The sequence below is a fragment of the Bubalus bubalis genome, chromosome X, assembly GCF_019923935.1.
Source record: "Bubalus bubalis isolate 160015118507 breed Murrah chromosome X, NDDB_SH_1, whole genome shotgun sequence".
In the NCBI taxonomy this organism is placed as follows: domain Eukaryota; kingdom Metazoa; phylum Chordata; class Mammalia; order Artiodactyla; family Bovidae; genus Bubalus; species Bubalus bubalis.
This window is the reverse complement of record NC_059181.1, coordinates 46,921,862-46,943,513: the sequence shown is the minus strand read 5'-3', so window position 1 is coordinate 46,943,513 and position 21,652 is coordinate 46,921,862. Positions and strand designations below refer to the sequence as shown.

The following is a 21,652-nucleotide window of genomic DNA, read 5'->3' as shown; positions in this document are numbered from 1 at the left end:
TTCCTGCTCCATTCTCTGCTTTCCCTTTTTTCTTTTGTGGCACTTATCACCATCTAGTATACTATGTATTTTACTTAATTTTGTGTACTAGCTGTCTCCCATATTAGAATGTAAGCTCCATGAGAGCAGGGAGTTTTCCCTATTTTATTCACAATTGTATTATCAGTGCTTACAATAGTGCTTGAACAGAAGTGGACAGTCAATAAATATTTGAATGAATGAATCAATATACTCTTTAATACCACTTACTATATTGTATTATCATTTATTTGTTCACAGTAGGCACTGAATAAATATCTGCTGAATGAATGGCAAAAGCCTTCTATAAACTGTAAGACACTCAGTGGTTTATCATTAGGAAATAGTTGCCCTGTTCCCCTCTAGACCACAAATATGAAGCTGTTTACTGCTGTTCCTAAGAACTGCCTCTACCCTTTCCATAGGGGGCAACATTTTATTCTCAACCCACCTGCATCCTGGCCATCTCCAAATCAGTTAAAGCTTATTGTTATAACTAGCATCGCAGACCCGAAGTGTCTTGTCTCTGTTGTCAATTGCATGGGAGCTCAGTCTGCTCCCCACACCCCCAAGTACTTGCCTGAAGACAAGTATCTCCAACTTAACCCCCACACACATATCCCCACACCTGATCTGATATTTAAAGCACTTTATATTTTCCAAAGCACTTTGTGTCCATTTTTAAATTTGATCTCCACACTAATCCTGCAAGTATCAACATCTCCATTTTTTTTAGATGAGAAACCAGAGGACCATAAAGTGATTAGCCAAGAATATATACCTAATAAATGATAGTTCAGGGCTGGGAATCAGATTCTTAGAATTAAGTTCTTTTCACCCCATTGTAAATGCCTGTATAAAATATTCAACAAGAAAATAAACATGAAGAAATGAATATACTGCATGTAGAGCTCCTAGTTAGCAGAGGGAATGCACATTCCATATAACAATGAATAAGGACAGCACTCATTGGAGTTCTTCCACTTAATTCCTACACCATTAGTTGTGTATACCATTCAATTGGCATGGACCTCACCTTATTCAAGAAATATAATAATCACATAAAGCCTCAAAACCAGAGCTAAAGATTTCCCAGAGTGAGACACTCTGCAGCCCAGAAGCAAAGGAAATATGATAAGTGCTGGGGAGAGGAAGGACAAAGAGGACTCAACAACCTTCCTTCATTCTCCACTAATTTAAACCACAGGAAACCAAGGAAGTGGCTTGGCTGGAAAATTAGCCTTTATTCATTCATTATGTCTGTCATTTATTAATCATCCAGGGGGTTGTATATTCACTGAGAACTTCCTAGCAAAAAAGCCTGCTAATAGGGATTACAACCAAATAGTCATCTCTAGGGGACCTTGAAGGCCAATAAGGTAAAGAAAACATACACATGCATAGTAAGGACTGAAAGCTGAAAGAGTTCAGTGTTACGAGAGAGGTGCAAAGCACAAAGTGAGTGATTCCAAGTCAGGAGAAAACATATCCAAACCTGGGGAATAAGAAATATCCTTATAGAAATGGGCCTGGTTCCTGGATCTAGACAAATAAGTTGGACACTGGATTGTGATTATTAGAGAAGGGGAGGGCAAGTAATAGTGAATTCTGAGAACACTGTTCAGGAAATTGTGAAGCATGTGATGAAAACAATGAGTTATTCAGTGTGACTGGACTGCAGAGTACAAGAAAGGATAAGTGAGCATCAAGGTGGCAGATGAAGGTTAAGGCTAGCTTCAGAATTCACTGTGAGTACCCAAAACAGGAAGGGCACATAGGGTGGATGGAGAGGGGAAATGAATCCTCATAGCAAGGCTCAAGTTTCTCTGTACTGACCCTGAGCTCTCATGTAGCCTGTCCTTCTTATCCCTTCTGGTAATAAAACAGTCCAAATGAATTTTTCTCTTCATTCAGTTGTACCTTACTTGTACAAGGCACATTCAGTTTCTAGGGAAAGACTTCACCATGGCAACACGCAAGCATGGTCTGGTACCACAGTGAAGTGCTTCTTTCTGGCTCAAAAGGACAGGATCTCTGCTAGGTGGCCACCATGTAGGTTCCCTTCCTCTTCCCAGCTTAACACTCTGGTCCTCAGTCAGTCATACATCCAATTAAGTCTCTTGTTCAATTGGGAATCTGAATACTTTAGCTTATCCTCTAATGAAAGATTTGCTTGGGCCTTTCTAATTGGCAAGGCCATTTTCCTCAATGGCCCTAATTTCTGAACATGTCTTTATGTTTTAGAGATTCAGGCTGTAAAGAATAATGTAGAAGGCTCAATTATCTTAAGAATTTTCCTTCTTTACCCTCCATCTCACCTCTCTTTCTTTCCCTTCAGGGGTATGTATTAAGCCACATTGAGGCTGTATCCAAGATAAAGGTTCTACTGAGGCCACATTCACATTTAATTTTTTTTTCCCTGGCTTATTGCCCTACCACTATTTCAAACTCTTTTCTTAACATAAGTGAGTGAAGTGAGTGAAGCCGCTCAGTCGTGTCCGACTCTTTGCGACCCCATGGACTGTAGCCTACCAGGCTCCTCTCTCCATGGGATTCTCCAGGCAAGAGTACTGGAGTGGGTTGCCATTTCCTTCTCCAGGGGATCTTCCCGACCCAGGCATCGAACCTGGTTTCCCACATTCCAGGCAGATGCTTTAACCTCTGAGCCACCAGGGAAGCATTCTTTCTTAACATAAGCCAATGTGAAAAAGCACAAAGGGGTTTAGTTAACCAAGAGCTCAGTGTGAGTCAGAAGTATAACATGGCTGCCAAGATAAAAGTTACAGCAATTTCATTAGAAAGAGAGGATCCAAAAGGAGGGCAATGAGACTATTTGCTCTGCTTTGCTGTTCTACCCCCAGAAGACAGCATCTACTGTCTCACCACATTTTTGAGACTGCTGCGAGTGAGAAGGGAAAGGAGCATTGTCCTGGGAGGCGGCAACCACATGGGTCTCCTGATAGTTCCTCAAAAGAACAGGCACACTCCTGCCTCAGGGCCTTTGAATGGTCCTTTTCTCTACCTGCAGCACTTCCCCTAGTTCTTGACATCACTTAATTCCTCACTTCATTAGGCCCCTATACAGATATCACCTCTCCTGAGAAGCTTCCCCTGATCTCCCATTTAAAACAGTCCTTCCCATCACTCTCTACCTCTCTTTTTACTGCTTTGTTGCATGACATTTATCATCTCCTGACACATATTCTGTTTCTTCCACTAGACTATAAGCTCCATGAACACAGGGTTATTGTGTACTTTGTTTACACAGCACGAGCTCAATACATATTTATACAAACTTTTTCATGCCATCTACCTCATTGTATTGCAACTTATTTTTTTCATTTGTCTTGTCCCCACTAGAATTTTATTTAAGAAACTTCTTTTCTCTAATTTTTGACATTTTTATTAATTATCTAGCCAATACTTGGCATGAAGAGTGTTGGATGGATGGATGAATGTGCTGGCAAGGATATCGTAGAGAGGTTTCAAAAACTGGATGAGGTTGGCCTAGACCCAAATTGCCAAATACAGTAGCCACTAGATACTTATGATAACTGAGCATTTGAAATTAAGCTTGTTTGAATTGAGATGTGTTACAAATGTAAAATGCACACCAGATTTTGTTTAGTTGCTAAGTTGTGTCTGATTCTTTTGCAACGCCAAGGACTGTAGCCTGCCAGCCTCTTCTGTCCATGGGATTTTCCAGGCAAGAATACTGGAATGGGTTGCAATTTCCTTCTCCAGGGAATCTTCCCAACCCAGGGATTAAACTCGCTTCTCCTGCTTGGCAAGTGGGTGCTTTACCACTGAGCCACCAGGGAACCCATGCACACCAGATTTTGAAGCCTTGGCATGAAAACATGTAAAATATCTCATTAATAATATTTTTGTTGATTATATGTTTAAATAACAATATTTTGGATATACTGGGTTAAATAAACACATTCTACATTCTTAAAATTGAATTCAACTGTATCAGTTTTTCCTTCTTAAAGTAAATATTAAAATAAGTTAAAATAAGTTACATATATGACTAACATTATATCTGTATTGAATAGAACAGATTTTTGACAACCTCCATGTTTAAACTTCGACATTTATAGGCTTGTGAGGGTATATATGGCGGGTATTGAAGCCACTCCCTGAAATTGACAGAGAAGAAGGTTCTCCATAATTACTGCTCCTGGTGGCAGTAGGGTCAAATGAGTGATAGTCACTCAGTCATGTCTAACTCTTTGTGACCTCAGACTGTAGCCTGCCCAACTCTTCTGTCCATGGAATTCTCCAGGCAAAAAGTGCTATGGTTTATTATTCAATCTCATCTTTCTCATTCCAGTCTTCTTTCATGCCAGCTTGTCCAGAGTAGCTAGCAACAAGCCAGATGGAATGGTTAGAGCTTTTTACCTCCTTTCTTAGCTTCTGCCCACCCATGTTTTCCCTGATGGTGACAACAATGAACAGATAAGTAGTCCAAAGGTGAACCACAAATTGGAAGAATAAAATCTACCCACAAATACCCTGGATCATCCACATGCAGCAGAATCCCCACTTCAAAAAATCTCTTTTCCTGATTTATCCATATAGCCAATTCCCCTGGCAAAGCCCCATGATGGGTTAACCTAGAAGGGGAAGAAAGAAATAGAAGGGAAACCACCTGTCGTTTTTTGTTTTTGTTTTTGTTTTTGCAGATTATAATAAAGTTGGGAAACAAAACTAATGTGTGTGTGAAAAGTTAAACAAGATTACGGGACAATCATTCAATAAATTCTGGGCAGAGTAAGATTAAGTACATACAAATTACCCATAGAGTTAGTACTCTAGTAATTCAAATTAGGGTCACTCCTAAAGGTTGATGCAAAGAAAGATTCCTTGAGGAGGTAGTACTTGTGCTGAATTTTGGAAGGATAAATGTGATTATCACAAAATCATAGATTTCCAGAACTTATAGGGCCCTTAGAGACATAGTACATTCCTCATTGTACCGATAAGGAAACTGAGGTACAGAGAGAAAAAGATACCATGGTTAGAAAAAAGTTGGGAGTGCAACCAAGATTGTCTAGTTCCCAGTCCAGTACTCTTCCCTCCAAGTGCTGAGATAGAAGAGATGGTGTTCTAGGTGTAAAAAAGGTGCAGAAACTCAAATGCTTGAATACTCACTCCCCAATCTGCTCTTCTCCTAACAAGCTTACACACACACACACACACACACACACACACACACACATCTCCAAACCTGATCTGGAATTTCCCTTTATTTTCTTCAAGACTGTTAATCTGGAAGGTGAATCAGATAACACTGAATTCAAATTCCAGGTCAAACACCAAGGCCTTTTTATTTACTTAGAAATGGGCCATGTGTTGATTAATGGCCTCTTTGATGTAACCCGCCATCTCAAAAGCCTTGAGGTTGAGAGGCCCTCCTTCTGTTCCTTTTTGTCCCATCACCACAAGGTATACAGACTCGATCTGAACTACTGTCACTGCTTGGCTGCCCCGACTCTGGCCTTTGGTGCGGAGATCCATGGTGTTGTTGCCCTCAGTGTATAGGTTGTCCCGAATCAACAAGCATTTGGTCCCTGCAAGAGTGATTCCCTGAAGAAACAACTTCTCTCTCCCTTCTCTCGCCAGCAAGATCTGAATTTCTTCCTGGGTCAGTTGGAACAGGTTACCTTCAGGATAAGAAGCTAACAACCAAGGTGGGGAATTGGTGATTATCACCGCATCATAGCACATCCCAGTCTGTAGGAAGAGGGTGATGCAGTCTTGCCAGACTTCTTCACTGATATCCCCTACGCACTGCATGATTCAGGTAAGTTGTCTCTAAATGATGAATAAAGTGATTTTTGGCAAGTAGGTCTTCAAAAGAAGTTTGTTGGTAGTTGGCTCAAGATGACACTGAAATAAGCTAAAAATACAGTCTGTTTTTGATGGCATCTCCCCAGCAGCAAGGCGGAGGAGGTCTTGATGACTTGTGTGAAGTTATGCCCCAGCTGCCCTCTGTTGTGACTTATCAATCTATGTTTGGAGCAGGAGTGATGTCACAAAGGCTCTGTGACTTGTTAAACAGTCATAATTCACCATATCATGGGTGACCTTTGGCAGTAGCTTTCAGTGGTTGTATCTCCAGCTAGTGAGATATTGGTGTAAAGCACATCTACATACTTCCCTAGGATACCATGGGAGAAACACCAACCCCCAATATCAGAAAATCCCTCAATGTAGAACATAACTGAGTAATATTTGAGTTGGAGGTTTGGATATAAAGCAGGACAGGTGAGATTTAGTGCAGCAACTAGTATTCAGATGTTGGCTAATCTGAGACCTGAGCTCTAGGTACAAAGTAAAAAAAAACCCACAGCCCCACTGACTTACAACTCTTTTTGGATGGACATAATAGCCTCCTAATGATTTCCTGTCTTCAGATTATTTTCATCTAGTTGTTTATCCTCTGGCCCACACCAGCTGTGAGTCTAGAGTAATTCGTTTTCATCTAGTCATTCAGCAAGCATTTATCAGGCATTCACTATTTGCCAAGTACTTTTCCAAGCACTGGGTTACAGCAATGCACAGAGAAAAATCTCACAGAGCTGACATCATAATGACAGAAGACAAATAAATAATAAATTATAATAGAATCCCTTTCACAGAATTTTTTTTTTATGAATCTAATACTTTTGCCTTCCACATTTTCCTTCTTAGTCCCAGATGCTATCTACTCCTGTGGGGGTCCAATCTGACATGTGATTATTCTGAAACCTTTGACAAATCACCATCTCTACCTTAATTTCCTCTGAAATGACACTAACTTGCCTTAAGTAGGGACTGTTAGGAGGAATGGCTAAGGTTAATGGAGAGAAAATTTGGGGTAGTTTAGAAAATTCACTTATTCAACAAATATTTATTGAATACCTACTGTGTTCCAGGTCTGTTCCAGACTTTGGAGATCTAGCAGTGAACAAAATGTCCCTGGCCTCATGAAGCTGACATCCTAAAGGGGAGACAAATAACAGACAAGGGCATTTATAGTATATCAGGTGGTGTTCATAATTATTAATATAAAGAAAAAAGGTTAAGATGATAGAGAATTATGGGGAAGAAGTAGTGGTGGTTTTATTTGATATAAGGTGCTCAAGTAGGATTCTCTGACATTGTGAATTTGACCAGAGACCCGACAGAGATGAGGGAGTGAGCATATGTATATCTGGAGGAAGAGCATTCTAGGCAGAAGGAACAGCAAGTGCTTCTGAGGCAGGAGAATGTATGGTATATTTGAGAAACAACAAGAAGATCAATATAACATAAAGAGAGAAAGAAAAGGGTGATAGAAGATATAGTCAGAGAGGCACTAGGCTTAGATCACACGTAGGATTATTTTAAGCCATGTAAAGATTTGGATTTTCTCTGAAATGGAGAGCCACTGGTAGGTTTCAAGCAAAGGAGTGACATCACTATAGATTCTAGAGTCTGGAAGATGCCATATTGAGGACAGATTCTAGGGGAACCAGGGCCAAAACATGGTGACCAATCTATGTCAATAATTTAGGCAAGATAGAGGTTTTAGCTAGAATACAGGGCCCAGAGAGGTGACATGATTTGCCCAAGGTCACACAGCAAGTTAGTAGTAGCAGACCTGAGAGTAAAATCCAGGTTTTTCGACTCTCAGACTGTTCTTTTTGCCATCATAATCCTGATTCAGAGAACACTACAGAGTAGCTGCACCTCATCTGAGAGGTGGTCCAGTGGGTCTCTGGTCCTTTTCCCACATCTTTGATGACAAAGTTATGAGGCTACTCTAATAGTTCAGGCTTTAACTAGGTTTATGGCAGTAGACTCCCCCTGGTTGAGAGGAGTGAAAGGAAAATATACTTATAAACCATCTCAAAAATATTCTATAGTGACTTGCCCAAGGTCTCACAAGAAGCTCTTCAGAAACTCAGTCATCACCACAGAGTAGTCTATGTTATCTCTGACTGGTGCCATCTCTGTTAACATTAAAGAATTGTGGAATGATATTGGTACTCAGAATCCTTACAGCATCATGGGTTGTGAGAAGGGTGCCAGCACTTGAGTCTGGGACTTAAGAATTCCTGGGCCAAACCTGAAGTCTGAACTAGGACAATCTGTTGTTGTTGCTGTTTTTACTCTTAAGAAAATGGAAGCAGTCCTAGAAATATTTGTGAACCTAATGTTACTGTTCTGCCTCCTGTCTACAGTCCTAATAGTTTTTCCCTTAAACAATATGAAAAAAGCTCCCAATCACCGGATTTTATTTAAACCAAGTGTCCTTAGAAAGCTAGAATGTATATTTAGCAGTTTCTCTTCCCAAATAGTGCAGTGGTAAATAATCTGCCTGCCAAAGCAGGAGATGCAAGAGACTCCGGTTCCATCCCTGGGTAGAGAAGATCCCTAGCAACCCACTCCAGTATTCTTGCCTGGATAATCCCATGGACAGAGGAGCCTGGTGGGTTATAATCCAAAGGGTCGCTAAGAGTCGGATGTTACTGGTACACACCCCTACCAAAGGAATGGCATTTTGACAGGACCGCCCAAATAAAAGGGCATTGCCAGGAAGTAAGATGGCGTTAGCGGCCGAAGGCAAAGTGTCGCGAGAGAAGCCTCCGCGAGGATCAGGTGACGAGAACTGGAAGCACGAGAGGGAGGGCGGAGGCTAGAACCAGGGTTGGGCAAGAAGGCTGCGAGAACCGTGGTGGCAGCAGCAGCCTGAGTTGCACTAAGGATTTCGGGTGTGGGGAACCGCGGTCATGGACCATATCACGGTGCCCAAGGTAAGGAGAAGAGATCGGCGAGGCTGGGAGCCGGGGATTCCCTCTCGATGCTCAGCCGCAAGCCCAGGTACACCCTCTCAACTCTTAGAGTGCTCTTTGACGCCCTCTTCCGCGCGGGACCGGAGTTATATTCCTCGGTTCACACCCCGTTTCACCCAAACTGAACTTTCTTCTCCTTGGGACCTGCTTGCAGGCGGCTGCGGCACGCAAAGGAGAGGTGGTTCTGTACCAATCGTTCTCTTACTTGATGCCGCCTCCGCGCTGGGTGGTAGCCTGCCGGGTCCGTCTCTGTCCTGTCTCCTCCGATCCCAGCTCCTCCTGGCTCCCCAGCGGTTACCTCATACACCCCTTTACTCCAGCCTTTTATACAGACTTGCTGCACTTGTAACAGCCTTTCTTGAATACCCCGAGTGGCATTGCCTCCCAGAGGGTTACTTCCTTTATCCAGGGTTTCCCTGCCCTTCTCTTGACTTCTGCCCCAACAGTTGCTCAGACCATCACTCCAGCTCCCCAACTTGCATGTGTGGGTTTGGGGGCAAAAGCATCTGTCCAGCCCCGAGCTGGGCTATAGGAAAGAGGTGTAATAGAGTGGACCTGGCTCTGCTCATCCAGGAAAAAAAACGTAGAGGTGACATTGCTAGGCCAGTTGGTGTCTGTGTACAGCTGACCCTAGTTAGAGCCTCTTTTATGTCTTTTCTTTCCAGATACTACTCTGTATTTCCCCAACTCCGGCCTCTTTCTTTTCGAATTCACTTCCTTCCTGTCAGATTTCTTTCTACCGTCAGGCTGAGAACAGGGAAGGGTTACAACTAGTTTTTGCTTAATTTTTTCTATCGATCATAGGAGATATGGCCCAGGCTAATTTAAATCCACATCAAACATAAAGATTACTAACTGTGAAGAGGCAAAAAGGTAGTTTATTTGGGGTCTTAGAATTGCAATTCAGGGATCACAGAAAGTCTAGAAGAAACCAGAATAGTGTCCTACAAGGGGAAAATGGCTAGGATTTTTACAGGAAGAGGGAAATCAATGCAGGGTTATGCAAGTTGTTTACCAACAATTTGGATTGGAGGGTAAAATTATTCTATACATAAGATTTGAGTTATGGAATGAATCTCAGTCATTACTAGGGACAGTTGTGTTTTCTTAGGAAGATAAAGTCTAGTTCTCAACACCAATCTTTCCTTTTAGCAGCTCAGCAACTATTCAGCAGTTTTAATTTAGAGTGTTCAGCGAAAGTCCAGCATTGGTAGCAAATACGGAGATCTTCAGGTCATGTCTTAGTCATTCCTGACATAGTTATTTTCACATTTTCCCCTTTTGCCCATGCCTTTTCCTCAAGAAAACATCATTGGAGCAATTCTTATTTCCACATAGCCAGAATTGGTTGTCTGCTCCAGGTCCATCATGTCCTTTAGAGGGTGGTTTGTGATGAATCAGTGGATAGATTGGAAAATTCACTGGAAGCAACATGATGATAAATAAATCTTGGGAACCTTTGAAATCCCTCAGAAGGGGTTTCTTGGCAGAGGCAGAAAGTAGACTCTATGTGCCATTTGGTAATTTCTGACAAATTTAACACAGTCAAATAAACTATTAAAAGTCCTGCTGCTGCTGCTGCTAAGTCACTTCAGTCGTGTCCAACTCTGTGTGACCCCATAGATGGCAGCCCACCAGGCTCCCCTGTCCCTGGGATTCTCCAGGCAAGAACACTGGAGTGGGTTGCCATTTCTTTCTCTAATACATGAAAGTGAAAGGTGAAAGTGAAGTCACTCAGTCGTGTCCGACTCTTCATGACCCCATGGGCTGCAGCCTACCAGACTCCTCCGTCCATGGGATTTTCCAGGCAAGAGTACTGGAGTGGGTTGCCATTGCCTTCTCCGATTAAAAGTCCTATGGCACATTAGAACCTGGTGTTAGGGCACTGAGGCAGGATATGCCCCGGGTGGTGACCTTCCAACCACAAATACATAGATGGAGGGCTTCCCCAGTGTCTCAAATGGAAAAACGTCAGCCCGTAATGCGGGAGACCTGGGTTGGATCCCTGGGTTGGGAAGATCCCCTGGAGAAGGAAATGGCAACCCACTCCAGTACTCTTGCTTGGAAAATTCCATGGATGGAGGAGCCTGGTAGGCTACAGTCCATGGGGTTGCAATGAGTTGGACACGACTGAGCAACTTCACTGGAGCACAGAGAAAGGAGACGTCAAAGGTGAAATTCAACCATGGGCTGGTTATATATGAGCAGCCTAGAAGCCTTCCTTGTTGGAATATATGGGGGTTATCATGAGAATATATTTTGTTGTTGAACAGTGAAATAAAAGTGGGTGTTTGGAAGTTGGATTTCTTGTTTCTGGATAACCACAGGGCCTCATTAAAACACATATTCCTAAGGAACTGTTTGAGGGGTTATCTGGTTCCAAACAAGGAAAACAAGGAAAGGGAACTGTGGATTCAAGTAGATGAGTTCTGAATAACATATGGTAGAGAGTTACCAGTAAGATTAGAGATAGCCAAAGCAAGGGGATCCCAGTATTCAGCAAATGATTAGGGTGCTGATGGCATATCCAACAGTTTGTTAGATTTCCTCCAGTGGCTAGACTTTTGGAAATGCAGAATAAGGCATTATTTTCCCAGGTATAAAGAGTCCAGATGGATATTAAGAGAGCTAATAATATAACTCTAGTAAAAACTATCCCAATAAAAGTCAGTCATCTTAATATAAAGAGGACTAAGGGTAACTCATGGCCTTGGTGAGTGAAAGAATCCCAAGTGAAATAGAGTAATTAAATGGCCAAGAATTGGAGCCACAGGCTTATTCCCAGCAGAGTTAATATAAGATAGAATTACCATTCATGGAGGATGCCTACTCTATGTAGTAGGACAAAGCACATTAATAAAACTGTAGCTTCAACAAGGAGTCCCAAAAATTCAATTGTCCAGTCCTTTATAGTCAAAATCAAAGAACCGAAGGACCAGGGTCACTTCCTCTAAATTTTCATTCCTGGCCATAAACCTATTCATGAAAAATTTCACTCCTTGACAATATGTCTATAAGAAGGAGAAGCAAGTTGATGCATCATCAATTATTACATAATGAAGGAGATGTAACAACTCTATGATGGCAGCAATTAGAACAAGGTTAACTTGAAGGATTTCATTGATGGGGATCATGGAAAGTACCAGCCTTGTCCAAAGTCTTGGGAAAGCCATCCACATTAGGGGCCATTTGCCTCACTTCTGGGTCAGTTTTAATGAGACTTTGACAATAATGTAAAAGATCTCCCTTGACTAGAAGGGGATTATATAGTCCTAAGTCAAGAATCATGGATTTTTCAATAATTTTTTTTCAAATAGTGACAGTTTGTATTTTCCAAAGGGTATAGATATTAAGTTTAATAGAACTATGTATGGAAATTTAGGCCAAGGAAGGCCTATAGCCTCAGAGAGTTTTGCCAGTTGAGTTTTGATTACGGCTTTGTTTCTTTCCACTGGACTAGAAGATTGAGGATGATAGTTACAGTGGAAATGTAGTAGAGGCTGGATTTTACAAATAGCATGTAGAATTTGTACAATGAAATGGGCACCATTATCACTATGTCATTCCAGGGGAATTCCCTCAGTAGGAATAATCCTTTTCAACAGTGTTTTGGCTACTGTAAGGGGAGTTACTCATCTGCAGGGAAAGGCTTCCACCCAATGGGAATACATGCATACTATCATCAGAACATATTTGCATCCCTGAAAGGGAGATAGCGAGGTAAAATCCACTTGCCAGATTTCAAAATGACCCAGAAGCAAAGGAAAGTGGCGGTGAGAAGTATGAATAGGTATTTCTGGGTTCTGCTTAGGACAGATATGACACCTCTGACATATTTCAGCCATTACTTTAGGAGAAGGTTTCCAAAAGTATTGTTTTTCCCAGGCTGTCATTTTATCAGTTCCCACAATGAATAATTTAATGTATTAATTTTAGTGTGGTTTCTTGTGTGACTTCACAAAGAGTAGAGTGGCAATTTAGCATATACCAAAGCCCAGTATGTTGATCAAATGTGCATCATTCAGAAACTCATCTCTGTTCCTTAGATGGGCAGCAGGTGTCCTCCCAAGTATGGAGCTTGAATCTTGTAATGCTGCTGCCTTAGCAGCTCTATTGGTCTGTCAATTCTCCTTTCCTTCCTCAGTGTTGTCTTTGGAATGTCTCCAGACTTTTATAATTGCCAGTTGTTGTAGCAGCTAAAACAAAGGGGCCATTTATTTTTATGGGAGTATAATTGCTTTACAATGTTATATTAGTTTCTGCTGTGCAATGAAGTGAATCAACCATATTTATACCTTATATACCCTCCCTCTTGGACCCTCCTCCAACACCAACCCCCATTCCACCAATCTAGGTTATCACAGAGCACCGACCTGAACTCTCTTTGCTACACTGCAGGTTCCCACTAGCTGTTTTGCACATGATAGTACATTTATGTCAAATCTAATCTTCCAGTTCATCCCAGCCTCCCCTTTCTGCTTGTGTCCACATGTCCATTCCCTACATCTGCCTCTTTATTCCTGCCCTGGACCTAAGTTTATTGGTACAATTTTTCTAGATTCCACATACATGTGTTAATATATGATACTTTTTCTCTTTCTGACTTACTGCACTCTGTATGACAGAATCTAGGTTCATCCACTTCTCTACAAATGATGTAATTTTGTTCCTTTTTATGGCTGACTAATATTCCAATGTGGATATGTACCACATCTTCTTTATTCATTTATCTGTTGATGCACACTTAAATTGTTTCCATGTCCTGGCTGCTGTAAATAGAGCTGCAGTGACCTAAATCAAATCTGTTATGATTATACAGTGGAAGTGAGAAATAGATTTAAAGGACTAGATATGATAGATAGAGTGCCTGATGAACTATGGACAGAGGTTCGTGACACTGTACAGGAGACAGGGATCAAGACCATCCCCATGGAAAGGAAATGCAAAAAAGCAAAATGGCTGTCTGAGGAGGCCTTACGAATAGCTGTGAAAAGAAGAGAAGCGAAAAGCAAAGAAGAAAATGAAAGATATAAGCATCTGAATGCAGAGTTCCAAAGAATAGCAAGAAGAGATAAGAAAGCCTTCCTCAACGATCAATGCAAAGAAATAGAGGAAAACAACAGAATGGGAAAGACTAGAGATCTCTTCAAGAAAATTAGAGATATCAAGGGAACATTTCATGCAAAGATGGGCTCGATAAGTGACAGAAATGGTGGGCCCTAACAGAAGCAGAAGATATTAAGAAGAGGTGGCAGGAATACACAAAAGAACTGTACAAGAAATATCTTCATGACCAAGATAATCACAATGATGTGATCACTTACCTAGAGCCAGACATCCTGGAATGGGAAGGCAAGTGGGCCTTAGAAAGCATCACTATGAACAAAGCTACCGGAGGTGATGGAATTCCAGTTGAGCTATTTCAAATCCTGAAAGATGATGCTGTGAAAGTGCTGCACTCAATATGCCAGCAAATTTGGAAAACTCAGCAGTAGCCACAGGACTGGAAAAGGTCAGTTTTCATTCCAATCTCAAAGAAAGGCAATGCCAAAGAATGCTCAAACTACTGCACAATTGCAGTCATCTCACATGCTAGTAAAGTAATGCTCAAAATTCTCCAAGCCAGGCTTCAGCAATACATGAACCGTGAACTTTGAGATGTTCAAACTGGTTTTAGAAAAGGCAGAGGAACGAGAGATCAAATTGGCAACATCCGCTGGATCATCAATAATGCAAGAGAGTTCCAGCAAAACATCTATTTCTGCTTTATTGACTATGTCAAAGCCTTTGACTGTGTGGATCACAATCAACTGTGGAAAATGCTTCAAGAGATGGGAATACCAGACCAGCTGACCTGCCTCTTGAGAAACCTGTGTGCAGGTCAGGAAGCAACAGTTGGAACTGGACATGGAACAACAGACTGGTTCCAAATAGGAAAAGGAGTATGTCAAGGCTGTATATTGTCACCCTGCTTATTTCACTTACATGCAGAGTACATCATGAGAAACACTGGGCTGGAAGAAGCACAAGCGGGAATCAAAATTGCCGGGACAAATATCAATAACCTCAGATATGCAGATGACACCACCCTTATGGCAGAAAGTGAAGAGGAACTAAAAAGCCTCTTGATGAAAGTGAAAGAGGAGAGTGAAAAAGTTGGCTTAAAGCTCAACATTCAGAAAACAAAGATCATGGCATGTGGTCCCATCACTTCATGGGAAATCAATGGGGAAACAGTGGAAACAGTGTCAGACTTTATTTTTTTGGGCTCCAAAATCACTGCAGATAGTGACTGTAGCCATGAAATTAAAAGACGCTTACTCCTTGGAAGGAAAGTTATGACCAACCTAGATAGCATATTCAAAAACAGAGACATTACTTTACCAACAAAGGTCCGTTTAGTCAAGGCTATGGTTTTTCCAGTGGTCATGTATGGATGTGAGAGTTGGACTGTGAAGAAAGATGAGCACTGAAGAATTGATGCTTTTGAACTGTGGTGTTGGAGAAGACTCTTGAGAGTCCCTTGGACTGCAAGGAGATCCAACCAGTCCATTCTGAAGGAGATCAGCCCTGGGATTTCTTTGAAAGGAATGATGCTGAAGCTGAAACTCCAGTACTTTGGCCACCTCATGCGAAGAGTTGACTCATTGGAAAAGACTCTGATGCTGGGAGGGATTGGGGGCAGGAGGAGAAGGGGATGACAGAGGATGAGATGGCTGGATGGCATCACCGACTCCATGGACATGAGTTTGAGTGAACTCCGGGAGTTGGTGATGGACAGGGAGGCCTGGCGTGCTGCGATTCATGGGATCACAAAAAGTCGGATATGACTGAGTGACTGAACTGAACTGAACTCAACTGAACACTGGGGTACATGTGTGTTTTTGAATTATGGTGTTTCTCAGGGTATATGCCGAGTAGAGGAGTTGCTAGGTTTTATGGTAGTTTTATGTTTAGTTTTTTAAGGAACCTCCATAGTCTTCTCCAGAGAGGCTATGTCAATTTACATTCTCACCTACAGTGCAAGAGGATTCCCTTTTCTCCACACCATTTCCAGCTCTTGCTGTTTGTAGATTTTTTGATGATGACTGTTCTGGCTGGTGTGAGATAAAACCTCATTGTAGTTTGTATATATATACATATATACATAATTTATTTCTTTTTGGTTGTACTGGGTTTTCATTGCTGCATGGAGACTTTCTCTAGTTGTAGTGAATGGGGGCTACTCTTCGTTGTGGAGTACGGGCTTCTCATTGCAGTGGCTTCTCTTATGGAACACAGGCACTAGGCACATGGACTTTAGTAGTTGTAGTATGTGGGCTCAGTAGTTGTGGCTCTTGGGCTCTACAGAGGGAGTTCAGTAGTTGTGGTACATGGTCTTTAGGTGCTCCATGGCATGTGGAATTCTTCTATGGCAGGGATCGAACTAGTGTCCTCTGCATTAGCAGGTGTTTTCCCATCCACTGTACCAACAGGGATGTCTCTAATGGTAGTTTTGATTTGCATTTCTCTAATTAGTGATGTTGAGCATGTTTTCATTTGCTTCTCGGCCATCTGTATGTCAATTTAGTTCAGGCACTCATTTGTGTCTGACTCTTTGTGACCCCATGAGCCACAGCACGCCAGGCCTCCCTGTCCATTACCAACTCCCAGAGCTCACCCAAACTCATGTCTATCGAGTCAGTGAAACCATCCAGCCATCTCATCCTCTGTCATCCCCTTCTCCTCCTGCCCCCAATCCCTCCCAGCATCAGGGTCTTTTCCAGTGAGTCAACTCTTTGCATGAGGTGGCCAATATATTGGAGTTTCAGGTTTAGCATCAGTCCTTCCAAAGAACACCCAGGACTGATCTCCTTTAGGATGGACTGGTTGGATCTCCTTGCAGTCCAAGGGACTCTCAAGAGTCTTCTCCAACACCGCAGTTCAAAAGCATCAATTTTTCGGTGCTCAGCTTTCTTCACAGTCCAACTCTTACATCCATACATGACTACTGGAAAAACCATAACCTTGACTAGACGGACCTTGGTTGGCAAAGTAATGTCTCTGCTTTTGAATATGCTATCTGGGTTGGTCATAACTTTCCTTCCAAGGAGTAAGCATCTTTTTATTTCATGGCTGCAGTCACTATCTGCAGTGATTTTGAAGCCCCCCAAAATAAAGTCTGACACTGTTTCCACTGTTTCCCCATTGATTTCCCATGAAGTGATGGGACCACATGCCATGATATTCATTTTCTGAATGTTAACCTTTAAGCCAACTTTTTCACTCTCCTCTTTCCCTTTCAAGAGGCTTTTTAGTTCCTCTTCACTTTCTGCCATAAGGGTGGTTTCATCTGCATATCTGAGGTTATTGATATTTCTCCCGGCAATCTTGATTCCCGCTTGTGCTTCTTCCAGCCCAGTGTTTCTCATGATGTACTCTGCATGTAAGTGAAATAAGCAGGGTGACCATATACAGCCTTGACATACTCCTTTTCCTATTTGGAACCAGTCTGTTGTTCCATGTCCAGTTCCAACTGTTGCTTCCTGACCTGCATACAGGTTCCTCAAGAGGCAGGTCAGGTGGTCTGGTATTCCCATCTCTTTCAGAATTTTCCACAGTTTATTGTGATCCTCACAGTCAAAGGCTTTGGCATAGTCAATAAAGCAGAAATGTGTATTTGTGTCTTTTGCCCATTTTTTGATTGGGCTGTTTTTTTTTTTTTTTTTTTTTTTTTACATTGAGCTGCATGAGTGTTTGTATATTTTAGAAGTTAATTCTTTATCCATTGTTTTGTTTGCAAATATATTTTCCGATCCTGAGGGTTGTCTTCTCGTCTTCTTTATGGTTTCCTAGCCTGTGCAAAAAATATTAATTAGGTCTCATTTGCTTATTTTTTTATTTTTCTTTTTTGGGGGTTTTAAATTAGTTGTAATTGGAGGATAATTACAATATTGTGATGGCTCTAGTGTAGGAGATGAGTCAAAAAAAAAAAAAAAAAAAAGATCTTGGTGTTATTTATTATGTCAGAGTTTTTTCCTGTGTTTTCCTCTAAGTGTTTTATACTGTTCACCATATATTTAGGTCTTTAAACCATTTTCAATTTATTTTTATGTATGGTGTTAAGTAGTGTTCTAATTTCATTCTTTTGCATGTAGCTGGTCAGTTTTCCCAGCACAACTTATTGAATAGGCTGTCTTTTCTCCTTTGTATGTTCTTGCCTCCTTTGTCATAGATTAGATGACCATCGGTGTATGAGTTTATCTCTGGGCTTTCTGTCCTGTACCACTCATCTATATTTCTGTTTTTTGTGCCAAAACCATACTATCTTGATTACTACAGCTTTATAGTATAGTCTGAAGTCAGGGAGCGTAATTCCTCTAGCTCCATTTTTCTTTCTCAAGATTGTTTTATTAGTGGCTTTTGTGTTTTCATACAAATTGTAATTTTTTTTTTTTAATTCTGTGAAAAATGCCTTTAGTAATTTTATAGAGGTCGCACTGAATCTATAGATTGCTTTGGGCAGTACTGTCATTTTCAAATATTGCTTCTTCCCAGCTATGAATATGGTGTATTTCTTCATCTGTTTGTGTTATCTTTGATTTCTTTCATTGGTGTTTTATAGTTTTGAGTACAGATGTTTTGGCTCATTAGGTAGGTTTATTCTTAGGTATTTTTTTTTTTTCTTTTTGTTGCAATGGTAAATGGGGTTGTTTCCTTAATTTCCCTTTCTGATCTTTCATTGTTAGTCTATAGGAAGGCAAGAGATCTCTATGCATTAATTTTGTATCCTACAACTTTGCCAAATTCTTTGATTAACTCTAGTAGTTTTCTGGTGACATCTTTAAGCTTTTCTATGTATAGTATCGTGTCATCTACAAACAGTGACAATTTGACTTCTTTTCCAATTTGGATTCCTTTCATTTATTTTTCTTCTCTGAATGCCATGGTTAGGGCTTCCAAAACTATGTTGAATAATAGTGACAAGAGTGCATATCCTTGTCTTGTTCCTGATCTTAGAGGAAATGCTTTCAGTTTTACAGCTTTGAGAATGATGTTTACTGTGTTTGTCATATATGGTCATTATTATGTGGAGTCAGATTCCCTCTATGCTCAATTTCTAGAAAATTTGATCATAAATAGGTGTTACATTTGTTAAAAGCTTTTTTTGCATCTATTGGGATGATCATATGGTTTCTGTTCTTTAATTTGTTAATATAGTATATCACATGGATTGATTTGCATATATTGAAAAATCCTCGCATCCCTGGAATAAATCTCACTTTCATGTTGTATGATCTTTCTAATGTGTTGTTGGATTCTGTTTGTTATTATTTTGTTGAGGATTTTCAGCATATATATTTATCAATGATATTGATCTGTAACTTTCTTTCTTTGTGATGTCTTTTTCTGGTTTTGGTATCAGGGTGATGGTGGCCTTATAGAATGAGTTTGGGAATTTTCCTCCTTCTGTAATTATTTGGAAGAATTTGAGAGGTTAGGTGTTATTTCTTCTCTAAATGTTTAATAGAATTTGCTTGTTAAATCCTCTGGTTCTGGGCTTTTGTTTGTTGGAAGATTTTAAATTACACTTTCAATTTCATTATGTTTTACTGGTTTGTTTATATCTTCTAATTATTCCTGATTCAGTCTTTGAAAGTTGTGCCTTTCTTAGAACTTGTTCATTTCTTCAAGGTTTTCCATTTTGTTGTCATTTAGTTGCTTATGAATAGTATCTTATGATCCTTAGTATTTCTGTGGTTTCAGTTGTAACTTCTTTTTCATTTCTAATTTTATTGATTTGAATTATCCCCCCTTCTTGATGATTCTGTGTCAAGTTTTATTAATTTTATCTTAAAGAATCAGCTTTTAGTTTTATTGATCTTTGCTATTATCTTTGTTTATATTTCACTTATTTCTGCTCTAATCTTTATTATTTCTTTCCTTCTACTAATTTTGGAGTATTTTTTTGTTGTTCTTCTTTCTCTAGTGGCTTTAAATGTAAGGTTAATATTGTTTATATGATGTTTTACTTATTTGTTGAGGTGAGATTAAATTGCTATAAGCTTCTGTCTTAGAACTGCTTTTGCTGCATCCCATAGGTTTTGGGTCCTCATGTTTTCATTATCATTTGTTTTAATGTATTTTTAATTTCCTGTTTTTTTTTTTCAGTAGCCTCTTGGATATTCAGCAGCACAGTGTTACAAACTTCCATGTGTTTGTATTTTCTACAGTTTTTTCCCCTGTGATTGATTTCTAATTTCATAGCATTGTGGTTAGAAAAGATTCTTGATACAATTTCAATTTTCTTAAATTTTCTGAGGCTTGGTTTTTGACCTATGATATGATCTATCCTAGAGAATGTTCCATGGGCACTTGAGAAGAAAGTTTATTCTGCTGCTTTTGGGTGGATTGTCCTATAAATATCAATTAAAATTTTCTGGTCCATTGTGTAATTTAAAGCTTCTGTTTTCTTATTAATTTTATGTCTGGATGATCTGTCCATTGGTGTAATTGGGGTGGTAACCCCCCCCCCCACTATTATCATGTTACTGTTCTCCTTTTACAGCTGTTAGCATTTTCCTTGTGTATTGAGGTGCTCCTATGTTGGGTGCATAAATATTTATAATTGTTATATCTTCTTAGATTGATCCCTTGATCATTATGTAGTGTCCTTCCTTATCTGTTGTAATAGTCTTCATTTTAAAGTGTATTTTAACTGATAAGAGAATTGCTACTCCAGATTTCTTTTGATTTACATGGAGTATCTTTTTCCATCCTCTCACATTCTGTCTCACATATGTATTCCCAAGTTTGAAGTGGGTCTCTTTTAGACAGCATATATATATGGGTTTTCTTTTTATATCCATTCAGCCAGTCTTTGTCTTTTCATTGGAGCATTTGATCCATTTACATTTAAGGTAATTATCGATATGTAAGTTTCTATTACAATTTTTATAACTGTTCTGGGTTTGTTTTCATAGGTCATTTTCTTCTCTTGTGCTTCCTGTTTATGGAAGTTCCATTAGTATTTCTTGTGAATCTGGTCTGGTGGAGCTGAATTCTCTTAGCTTTTGCTTCTTTGTAATGCTTTTGATTTCTCTGTTGAATCTGAATGAGATCCTAGTTGGGTAGAATAATCTTGGTTGTAAGTTTTTCTGTTTCATCACTTTAAATATATCCTGCCACTCCCTTCTGGCCTACAGAGTTTCTGCTGAGAAATCAGTTAACCTTATGGGGATTCCCTTGTATGTTATTTTTTTGCTTTTCCCTTGCTGCTTTTAACATTTTTTCTTTGTATTTAGTTTTTGTTAGTTTGATTATGTGTTGTCTTGTGTTTCTCCTAGGGTTTATCCTGTGTGGAACTCTCTGCTCTTCCTGTACTTGGGAGGCTATTTCCTTTCCCATGTTAGGAAATGTTTTGATGATAAGCTCTTGAAATATTTTCTTGATCCTTTCTCTTTCTTGTCTTCTTCTGGGACTGGTATAATTTGAATGTTGGTGTGTTTAATGTTGTCGTACATATGTCTGTGAGACTGTCTTCAGTTTTCTTCATTCCTTTTTCTTTATTTTGCTCCTTGGCAGTTTTTACCACTATTCTATCTTCCAGTTCACTTATTCATTCTTCTGCTTCAATTAAGCTGCTGCTACTGCTGCTGCTGCTAAGTCTTGTCAGTCGTGTCCAACTCTGTGAAACCCCATAGACTGCAGCCCACCAGGCTCTGCTGTCCCTGGGATTCTTCAGGCAAGAACACTGGAGTGGGTTTCCATTTCTTTCTCCAATGCATGAAAGTGGAAAGTGAAAGTGAAGTTGCTCAGTCGTGTCCGAC

The 21,652-nt window shown here is 40.2% G+C and overlaps 2 protein-coding genes and 1 pseudogene across 6 annotated transcripts in view; 1 reads left to right on the top strand and 2 right to left on the bottom strand.

The window, feature by feature from the left end:
• Positions 1-5,358: 5,358 nt before the first annotated feature.
• On the bottom strand, positions 5,359-5,820 carry LOC102407513 (profilin-2). The gene has a single exon (XM_006054315.1). It carries the CDS (start codon positions 5,818-5,820, stop codon positions 5,359-5,361), a length of 462 nt encoding a protein of 153 aa, XP_006054377.1.
• Positions 5,821-8,660: 2,840 nt separating this feature from the next.
• MTMR8 (myotubularin related protein 8) overlaps positions 8,661-21,652 on the top strand; it is a 225,873-nt gene continuing 212,881 nt past the window's right edge. For all 5 annotated transcript variants that reach the window (XM_025277082.3, XM_025277083.3, XM_006054317.4 and 2 more), the window contains exon 1: positions 8,661-8,804. In XM_025277082.3, coding sequence (XP_025132867.1) covers positions 8,781-8,804 — 24 coding nt within the window. In that variant the 5' untranslated portion in view covers positions 8,661-8,780. The remainder of the gene's footprint in view (positions 8,805-21,652) is intronic.
• LOC123331959 overlaps positions 8,956-21,652 on the bottom strand; it is a 31,576-nt pseudogene continuing 18,879 nt past the window's right edge.

Excerpts from the sequence above, each read along its gene's own strand:
- LOC102407513 (XM_006054315.1), bottom strand. The coding sequence starts at position 5,820 with ATGCAGTGCGTAGGGGATATCAGTGAAGAAGTCTGGCAAGACTGCATC.